This window comes from Haplochromis burtoni, unplaced genomic scaffold, assembly GCF_018398535.1.
Source record: "Haplochromis burtoni strain Fernald_Lab_line unplaced genomic scaffold, NCSU_Asbu1 Contig_1441, whole genome shotgun sequence".
Lineage (NCBI taxonomy): Eukaryota > Metazoa > Chordata > Actinopteri > Cichliformes > Cichlidae > Haplochromis > Haplochromis burtoni.
The window spans coordinates 34,149-44,818 of NW_024583802.1; the positions used below are offsets into that span (position 1 = coordinate 34,149).

Genomic DNA, 10,670 nt, shown 5'->3' on the forward strand with positions numbered 1-10,670 from the left:
GACTGCCGCACCTGCCGCCCATTAGCCCTCACCAGCTGCAGCTGATGGCTTCATGAGGGGCGCCTTATTTAAGAAGGTGGCGGAGCCCCAGTCGGCGCGGGATTATACTAAGTCACTGGTATCGGATTTTGAGGAAGAGACTACGACCCAGTGCGGGAACACTTCGCAGTCCCCTCATCAACCCCAAAACATCCGGGAGCACACAGGGAGAAAGGACAAAAAGGGAGAGAAAACCACCATAACATATCGTTAGCTTCATAGCATAAGTGCCTAAGTCATTTTTTGGTCAAATTGAGATTTTTGCCTAACTTTACTCCCCTACCACTGCTGCATCATCCTGTCCGTCTGAAACACAAAACACAAAAAAATGACTTAGGCACTTATGCTATGAAGCTAACGATATGGAAAAACATATACAAGAAATACATGAGCTCTGGGTCATCAGACCCAGACCATGACAGCAATGTTTATGTTGATAGATGTAAATGACAAATCATGTATAATCTTAGTGGTAAAATACAAAAAATTATTATAAAAATCACTCCATCTAGGAGTTTTGTTTAGAAACATAACAGTACGCACAAATAATCTATTCATTTATTCCCCCCCCAAACAGATCTCAGTGAATAGAAATAGTGGGTTGTTGTCGGATCATTTAAAAGCATAACAAAATCAGTAAACTATTTTTGTAACTTAACTTAAAAACTAAACGTAAAAACCTAACTTGCATTTTTTTTGTATTTCTATATATGCCATGGTGATTTGTCAAATCAAATACTTTTCAAAATATTTTTTGTCTTTTTTGAATTTTTCTGTTGATGATGAAACCCTTTCAACAGGCTTTTGGTACTCTGGTACAGTTTTTTTTAAATATGTTTCTTTTGACATTTTACAGAAATGTCGGGACAATAGACTTACTGAAGTAAGAATTTAGCATTTAAAATAAGGATGCTTGCATTTCGACAGTGTTTTTCATTTATGTTCTTATTCAGCCCTCAGTTTGTTCTCAGGGTGGTTTAGTCACCGCTTTATATACATACAAACTCAGACCTCTCACTGATATAACATTACAAACATTCTTGGAAACTGCAACTGAAAATCCTGTAAAATAAATAATTATATAACAATGGTTATTCAATAATTATTGTCAAGAAGCCTGAGATCCCTTGGCTTAGCTTCAACAGAAATTAGGCAAAATACCTGAAATCCAGCCTTTGTGGTTGTAATGTAGCATAGACTGACAGAGTTTTAGAACTTTTGCTGGTAGTTATTTCTGCTGTAATCAAATCAGAAATGTAATCAAAATACAATCATAAATCAGTAACTCTCTCTAATGTACAATGTCTCTGTGCAGATGAGACCTTGATCTCTGTATGTGTGTGTGAGGAGTTTGCCTAAAAAAACTGTCTGTGTGTGTAGATAGTGAAGCAGGCAGAAAGACAGAGAACAGTGAAGGTTTTCGATTTTATTATGCATTAACAACCAGAGGAAGTAATTTTCAAAGATTCCCTAAGATTTTCTCTGAATACGGGACGATTCCGTCTTTTTACAGGACGGTTGGCAACTCTACTAACTAACCTTATGAATTAAATAAAGTTCACTATCAGTACCATAGCACCCACCCAGCTGTATAGAAACTCCGTCATGCTAGCTAGTACAAGTTATTGTAACTGACGGTAAAAACTCAGCACAACGAAAATAAACTCCACCTAAACTTGGTTTATATCTGACCCAGATAGACTGCAGGTCATAACTTCTTACCTGAAATTCAGTTCACCTGACACTCGGACCGGCGGCCACCTCGGGTCTCTCCTCCTCCTGCCTCCCCTTTACCTCATCTACCTGCTGGTCTCTTGTGGCAGCTCCGCCATAGCCACCACCAAACAACTGAGTTATTTTACACATTTGCCAGCATCTGGCCAATCCATCACCTTTCATTGTTTATACTGTTATAAAAAAAAAAAAATTTTTAAACCATAAAAACCACTGGCCAGCGGGCCCGATGGCCAGTCCAGCTATGACTGAGGCTTAAAGTGTGATATTCAGAGGAAGCCAAACATGGGCTGCAGTCTGGGGACAGGTCAGTGAGTGATGGTAAAAGGGCTGAAACAGAGGACAGTAGCATCAGTAGTATCAGTGTGAAGTCTTAAATGTGTTGCAGGAAATATCCGAAGTGATTAACTTGCAATGGCTTACTTGGTATTTTTGGTGAGCATGGTAAGCTAATACTAGTTAGCTTGTTGGGTGCTTTCTGCTTTCTAGTGTTAATGTTTTCTATGAGATTGTAACTGTTCTAATCCTTGTTATCAGGACCGAATGTTGCAGTTTCATAACACTGTTGACGTCGACTCTGTGCTGTTTCCTCTGTATCAGTTACCAGAATAAAGAGGGAACCCAGAGTAAGAGCAAGTCCAGTGTCACAGTGCCGTCCTTTCTACATGGGCATTTCACACCACATGCAAAATACATTTCACTGTGAGCGTCAGCAGTGTCTGAAGATATATTGGCACAAGGCTCATGTCTCTGCAGCCCATGGTTTGAGAGATATGAGGAGGGGAAAATGCCTCCCGTTACAGAATTTCAGCTCTGATTTTCATGAAGTCTCTGTAGACTTTGAATTGGGATTTTTCCGACCTTGTGTTGCTATGAGGCAATTTGCGAGAGAACTGCAACTGAACCTCCAACAATAATGCAATGACATTTTCTGAAAGCCAAAAACAATACCTACATTTTGATGTATAATTTGTGTGGATGGAGCGAAAATTGAGTGAGTATTTGTTCAGACATGAACAACAGATTCAAACTTTTCAACGCGTGCTCTGTTCAGAGTGCCCTTAGCAATGATAGCAACCCATGTTCTGTCCTCATGATTCATGCAAAAGTTAAAAATTCATTGTAGGACAATGGTAAGAGATATGAAAGGGCTGAGTTATAGAGTGATAGATCAAGAATGGGAGAACATTTTAAAGTTGGAATGGTGTTTGTGGGTGAAATCATCTGGAAGTAGTTCAACAGAACAGCTCACCTCTGTTGTTCACCTGAAGAACAACAGAATTATCCTTCCAAGATATCTTCATGATACATTATCCTACATGTTTACTCAAAACAGGACCACTTTTACATAGCTGGTGCATGCGCTATGAAGCGAAACACAACTTCTTTAAAAAACACTTGAAAAGTTTCAAAAATGTAACTAAAACATTGACATCAAAGTCATATTGCTTTCAGTTGGGAGACATGTGACCTCAAGAGACTGACCACTGGCCCAGGTAAAATGCTTTCTTTAAATGCAGTGGACTGGGGCTGTACGATAGCAGAGACTCTTCAGTTACCAATCAACACCAAGGTGTTAAATGTTAGATGGGCAAAACACCATTGAAATACTTATTGTGCAGATTTGATTGTTTGTATAAAAGTCCATTGTGAAATGCTGGTGTTTCACAAGATCTACCATGTTGTTGTGAAGGATGAGAAGTTATTGTTGATTATGTTTGCACTGCAAACAGTGTCTCAATGAGCATTGTGAGATGAATTATCATCAATTTGCCAATACTGAACAATTCAAATGACCATTATCTCAGTGTTACTTACGTTCCACAATGATTAGTTAACACAACAAAACACACCTTTAAGCATTTAATGTCATTTTAAAGTGGATTTTTGGAGACATGGAACGTAAATGTGCCTGTCAAAGAGATTTTTCATAGTCCATGTTTTAGGTATATTTTTTCATTTCTAAAAAATGATTTATATATCACAGTTCAGAGGGCTTTATACTGAACTTAGAGGTGTCATGTTTAAAATTTTCAGAAGGAATTCAGGAGAAAATATCTGTCGTTTAAAAAGATTTAATTTGCTTCAGCAGTTGAAATGACAAGTTTTACAGTACTGTACCTTTGTGTGAACCAGGGAACTGCTTCAAAGAAAAGATGACACTGAATCAGGCAGTGCAGGTTTTATACTGCGACAATCACAAAGATTATTATAGCTATCTTCTCCCAACACAAACGTGGCAGTCTGCTGCGAATCCTCCTCGCTCAGTCCGACCTCACCTCGTATCTGCTCCTCCTCAGAAAGACAGAAAAGAAAAACAACCCCTGCGCAGCCTTGGCTATCTGTTGATTTCTAAGGCCCATTTCCGGACATCTTGTTCGGACTTCCTGAGACTATTCTAACCATTATCAGTATATGTGTAAGCATGCAGCAAAAAGGACCCTCAAACGCTGTATGCCCACTCTTCAATATTTCACCCCAGTCATAGCGCCGGATGAAGTTTATTACTCTCAAAACAAAGCGCCAACTCGTTTATGAGCAAAATTGCATTGCGTATAAATAAAATAAAAAAACAGCTTTATCTAATAATTTAATAAAAAACAAAAATCAATAATTTTCAACCCTAATAGAGGATTAAACAAAGTATTGATGTTATCGCACATCCAGTACCAGCATTAGTACTCAATATTTAGATTGATGACCTCACCTCTAGTAGACACTGTTTTTGTAAGCTGTGTGAGATGACAGACAGAATATTTACTAATGTGCCTTTTTTATATTTGGTTGGTGTTTTATTTTGTTTCTTCTCAAAAAAATTAAAATGCAGACCATATACTGTACAAAAAAGCTAACAATGGTAGGTAAGGTAACAATGAAGTGACCATATTTGGATGAGAGGGCGAAGTGTTAATGCTACCAAACATGGTTAGTGAGCAGCATCCATAAACTGTAAGGATGCAACACACAGAGACATCTGCTAATACAAAGTGTTGTACTAACCAGTTGAATTTCACTTTTCAAAACTGTGGCAAAAAGTTCTTGGTTGCTCTAAAGTGGAGAACAAACTTTAGGAGACTAAATAATGTGCCAGATTGTTAGTGATGGGAGACAAATTTGAATCTCTAACACATTCGAAATTGATTTTGTATGAAAAAAAACCACAACATGCTTTTTGTGAACATGCAGAAAGCGATGTTAGCACATAGTAGGGCTGGTTTACCAGGATTACCATGATTGAGATTCAGCACAGAAATAAAATAAACTGATGAATGCCACAAGAATACTTGGAATCACAAGAAGATAAGTTCAGTGAGCCATCAAGTTTATCTTTCTGTTACTTAATGGAGGTTCTGGAGTGGTGTGACAGGTTGTGCTGTGTGTACATACTGCAGACAGATTGGATTCCAGGGAAAGAATTGAAGCTCAGTCATGCCAATAGGACTCTTTGCAAACAAACAGAAGTTTTCACTGTATAAACATTACAAATAAAACAACACCAAAAACAACAAAACATAAATAACAGAAAGAACAAGCCAAGATATTTTTTATGCACCTTTCCTTTTTCCAAGTGTCATCGCGCTGTAGCAAGCCAGCTACAGCGACTGGTTTCAAGTCTCCCCTGTCTACCGAATTCACTTTACCCGCTAATACAGGACTTTCTCCTCAACACCCTGTACCTTCATCCTCCAACTGCAATCGCTTACCTGCCCGGCCCACTGGAGGAATTGCTGCCCAGCCTGTGTGTCCCGCCTTTGAGGAGGAAGGAACATCTATGCTGCCGATGCTCCTCACCACAGCCAGATTCCAGGACTTCAGAGCAGCCGGTTGTGGTGAGTAACGGTGACATTTTTTCCACACCTGTTGAAATACTGGCTGTTTCTTCTGGGGCAGTGTATTGTGTAACAAAGACCGTTTCCATTCTGTCCTCCCAGACTATGTGCTTTGCTCACCCATGTCGAGCCACCTAAAACATTTACTTCACGATAATATTATGCTATTGCTTTTCTCATTTTTAATATGATTATTTTACAGTGCATTACAAGTATGTTGCTTCTGATGTCAGCATCATTTGTATTAGCAAAAGTTGTATATTAATACTGAGAATGACTAAAACATTACTGCAAGGTTAAGCTTTGAGGCTTTGACAAATACAAGCTAAAGATATGTTTAAGGATATCATCTGACTTCATTCACAGGAAATAAGCAGGAAGGACAAAACTGACTTCATTATGCAGTGCAGTGCAGTCAGTGGATGTCTCTATATGTTCTTCCTGAAATTTGCTACAGGCTGCTTCAGTTTACTCATAAGACCATCAGCAGGCTTAATGTGGGGTAAGCAAACATTTTACAGCTTTTTATTCTTAAGTTTTAAACTAAAACTTATTTTGTTATTCTTCTTTATTTATTTAATTACATTTTTATTTAAAGCTTTATTTAACCAGGAAATAAAATAACTCTCCATATTAAAAATCTCTGTTACAAGAATCTACACAAAGAACATTTTATTGTCAATGTGTATAAATTGACAGAATCGGTTGTTTATTGCCTTTTATTTCATTAAAACAGCTAGGTTATTTTGCTCCCTAAAAAGGGAACAAGCTTGTGCCTGCATGTGAACATGCTAACACTTTTTCTTAATCAGCATGTCCTGTTTCTAAACTTCCTCCTAACAACGATGGTGCATGTTTTACTGTAAAAATAGTATAAACCTGTTGTGTAATGCTGTGGGAGGCAGGCAGGATAGGACCAAAAATGCAGAACACAAAGCAGGGCTGAACTCAAAAACTTTATTGCTGGATTAATCAAACATGTAGAAACTAGGAAATGATAAGGAACCTAAACTGGGAAATACAACAGGTGGAAACACCGCTGGAATGAGTCTGACTAATGAAACAGGGGAGGCAAAACCAAATATAATCCACACGGGACAAGAGACTAACACAATAAATCCAGAAACAGAGAGAGACCAGTCATAGGAAAACATGGGAAACACACTGACATCCAAACTGGCAAAATACAGGGAACAGAGGGAGGAGACAGAGACAAGACAAGGAAGAGAGTGAGGGACCAAGAGAGAACAGAGGTACCAGACAGACACACAGAGACAAGACTTACTTTACATAGAAACACAGGATGGCAAAGACTAAACTAACCAACATAATAACAAATGCTGACTGACGACAAATACAAAATATAGAACTATAATACAAGGATAACAAAACAGAAAACTCCTAAACATTCCCAAAATTAAAAAACTCTGGGTCACAGTGACAAATCTTACACTAACACTCCACACTTCTGCAAGGCACATTTTACTTTTTTTTTTCACCGCAACTAAATGATGCATCAAATAATTTATTTAGTGTTTTAATTTGACATGAACTCTGAGATATATTGTTTTTATTGCATTTCAGTTATTTTCGCATAGTTCCACAGGTGTACTTAAAAATTACAAAAATGACACAAACCACTGATACGGATGAAAAATGTGATTGCACAGAGTGAGTTTTTATTGAAAAGTTGGTTTAAAGACAACATTGTGTAAAAGCTCCACATGTGAAATGATTCAAAACAATGATTTTATTTCTTTTTTATCTGTTTATCTAATTCTTGCCGTTGCTTTTTTATTTGTAAACACAGGGAAGGAGTTTCTGTCTGTGAACATTTTGACTGTCGGTGTGCTACTGATTGGTCTCTTTCTTTCAGGTGAGGTGATTGTTCAGCTATTCAAAGGCATTGTTGAAAAGATTTTTTAATTTAACCTCATTTTGAAACAAAATGGAAGACCTTTGAAAACAGAGTCAACTGTTCATGTCCTGACGAAAACTGTAACACTTACATATAAACATTGAACTGCAAACATGAAAAGAACAGCATTTTGTTAACCATGACACTGTACTTACAGCTGCTTTGCCTGATTGTCATGATGGAGCAGACCTCTTCATAACGGCTCCAAAGAAGCTGGAAGCACTGAGTGGATCTTGTTTGCATATTTCATGTAGCTTCAGACCCAAAGAAGGACAGACATTTATCAGCACAAGAAAAACCTTTGGAGTGTGGATTAAAAGTTATCATAGAGTTACCAGAAACAATGTGATCTTCAACAGTAGTGGAGCAGTTAGCATCTATCCAATGAGTATTACTGGGAACCTGAGTCAGAGAGACTGCACCACTCTGTTTTCTAATTTAACCACCACATACACAGACACATACTTCTTCAGAGTAGAGAGTGAACCATTCAAGGCAACAGCTCATTGTGATTCTCTTCAAATAACAATCAGAGGTAAAGAATTTTGAATTCATTTCTAACCTAAAAATATATGCCTTCATTCTGAAAGTTGCAGTAACCCTACAGTCACAATGACTGTTCTGATTTATTTCATTTAAAAAAATGTGTGAAATTTTCAGAAAGATTTTTTTTTAAAAGCCCAGAACCCAAATACAGGGATTTACAAACCATGTACAAACAACATATCAAGGGTTAAAACTGGGAAATTAGATTGTTTTATAAGTAAAATAGAAAGAAAGAACATCGAATTTTTCTGAGTCTGAGACAAACATAATTTTCATTGTTGCATAATATACAAAATCATTTTTAAGGCCAGAACCTGACCTTGAAAATGATTAAGCACATGGACTCTTTCCCTACGAATAAAGAACCCGTTTGGTTCTTTAGTCATCGGGATTATTGTCTGAAGGCCAAGAAAGATGCCCAACGGATTTAATTTACAGAGTGGATCATCACAGTCTTGCCGTATTGGTCCATTTGATTGACCTTTTTTTTATTATCATTTATTTATTTTATTTTATTTTCAGCTGTTACTTGTTTAGGAGATCTTACATACAGAGAAAGCAGTAGTGTTTGTGCATCTTTAGAATACAAATCAGCTACACTGTTTTGACCACTGGTTGTCACTTATAGAATTTATAGAAATCCCTGTACACAATCTTCAATCTTTGCATGTTTTCTGTTGAGAACTTTTTTTTTTAACATTGTTTAACTATTTACCTCAACACTCTTTGAGAATGATAAATCCCTCACATGTTCAGTTCTGAAAACCAAAAAAAAAAAAATTTGACATTACACAATATTTCTAGTATTTTTTCACCCTCGCCTCAACTTTGTTTTTAAATAGATTGTTTAATAATGTCTATGTTATTCAAAACTAATCCAATGTCTCACATTTTATCCTTAAATGTGTTGTTCTTGTACCGTTTGTTTCATAATGTTTCATTGAGTTGTACATAGGTGCATTCAGTGGATTACATACTAAGTCTCAACTGCTTTATAGATGGGTTTGTTAAACTGCTATTTAGTGCATATCAGTAAACCTGCAAATGCACACCAATTAAACTCTTTTTTAAACGATGTCTGTGATGTGAAACCACAGATTCTCCTTGGAGGCCCAATATTACAATCCCAGGTGATCTGAAGGAGAAGGAGTCTGTCACTATAACCTGCTCAGCTCTCACTCCCTGTCCACACTCCCCTCCTCAACTCACCTGGAATCTCCAACAAGACTCTCACAACAAAATAGAGGAAAACACAGATGGAAGCTTTACAACTAAAATCCAGCAGAACATCACTCTGTCAGACACACATGATGGAAAGAAGATCAGCTGCTCTGCCAGATATCCTGTGAACCAAGGAAACGACACCAAGACAGCAGAGACAGAAGAGACTCTCAGTGTTTCATGTAAGACGATCAGAGTTTGTTATTTGAACCTGTCAGCTCATCATGATTTGTGGGATATAATTTTTAAGTAGTTTTTATAAGGACAGCCCAGTCATCCATGAAATTTTAAAAATGAAGAAAAAAGAAATAATTAATTTATCTTGAAATGATTGTGTTACAGCAGTCAAAATGTGAAACTAATTCTATGAATACAAATTTATATGTGATAATGTAGGGAGTCTAAATTTAGCGCTGCTGGTGGTAAAGATTTTCTGCATCTGTCCTTGTGGCAGCAGAGTTAAAAAGATTTTAACTCTGCTGCAAGTTTTCAACTCCATGTGCAGTGGGGTGAAAGTACCGCTGTGTTGGATGTAAAGTGACTAATGCACAATGACTATGGTGCTCATGGTCAGAGTTAAGCAGCATAAAGGGTTGTAGAGATAAATGTGAAGCTAAGTTGATGATGGTTATATAGTGTATACTATAAAGAAATCATAAAAAGTGTCAGTATGAGGCGCAGAGAAATCATACCATAGCAATGAACGAGAGCCAACTGAATACTATAGTGAAAAATAGTTATCTAACTCGCTTTTTTTTCTTAGATGCTCCTAAAGACACCTCAGCATCCATCAGTCCATCAGGTTTGGTGTCAGCAGGCAGCTGGGTGAACCTGACCTGCTCCAGCAGAGCCAAACCTCCAGTCAGCAGCTTCACCTGGTTCAAGAAGAGCAGAGATGGAGCTGTGAAAGTATCTGAAGGAGAGATTTACAGCTTCAATGTAACAGATGGAGGAGTTTATTACTGTGTGGCCACTAATGATCTGGGTAATCAGACATCAGCAGAGAGTCATGTGACTGTTACTTACAATGAAGGTAAAGTAGGTTAGTTAGTTATTTTCATTTTGTCACTTCATACATACATTTAACACTAAAATCTGGTTTGATTTCAGCTGGCATACTGGTTGGTGTCTACACTATAGTGAAGATTGTGGGAATCATAATGCTTGTGAGCACACTGGGCATGTTTGAGTGGTGAGAAAAATGTTTCTGTGATACACTCAATTGAACTTACAGAATAACTGTTCTGTAGTAAAACAAAAGGGATTCCTTTTTCATTGATTTCTTTGTTTTTCCTTCAGCTGGTTCAGCTCAAGATGCTCCAACAATCCAGAGACAGAAAGCTGTCAGATCTAATTCTTGCCGTTGCTTTTTTATTTGTAAA

At 37.4% G+C, this 10,670-nt stretch overlaps 1 protein-coding gene across 1 annotated transcript; it reads left to right on the top strand.

Annotated features, from left to right (window-relative positions):
• Window positions 1-6,005: 6,005 nt before the first annotated feature.
• Window positions 6,006-10,638, top strand: LOC102299590 (sialic acid-binding Ig-like lectin 7; the record flags this gene model as incomplete). Its single annotated transcript, XM_042216989.1, is given in 7 exon segments — window positions 6,006-6,105; window positions 7,414-7,479; window positions 7,679-8,056; window positions 9,165-9,470; window positions 10,052-10,321; window positions 10,399-10,480; window positions 10,588-10,638. Coding segments are annotated over 7 exon segments (1,223 nt in total), but the record flags the coding sequence as incomplete, so codon positions are not given.
• Between the last annotated feature and the right edge of the window lie 32 nt (window positions 10,639-10,670).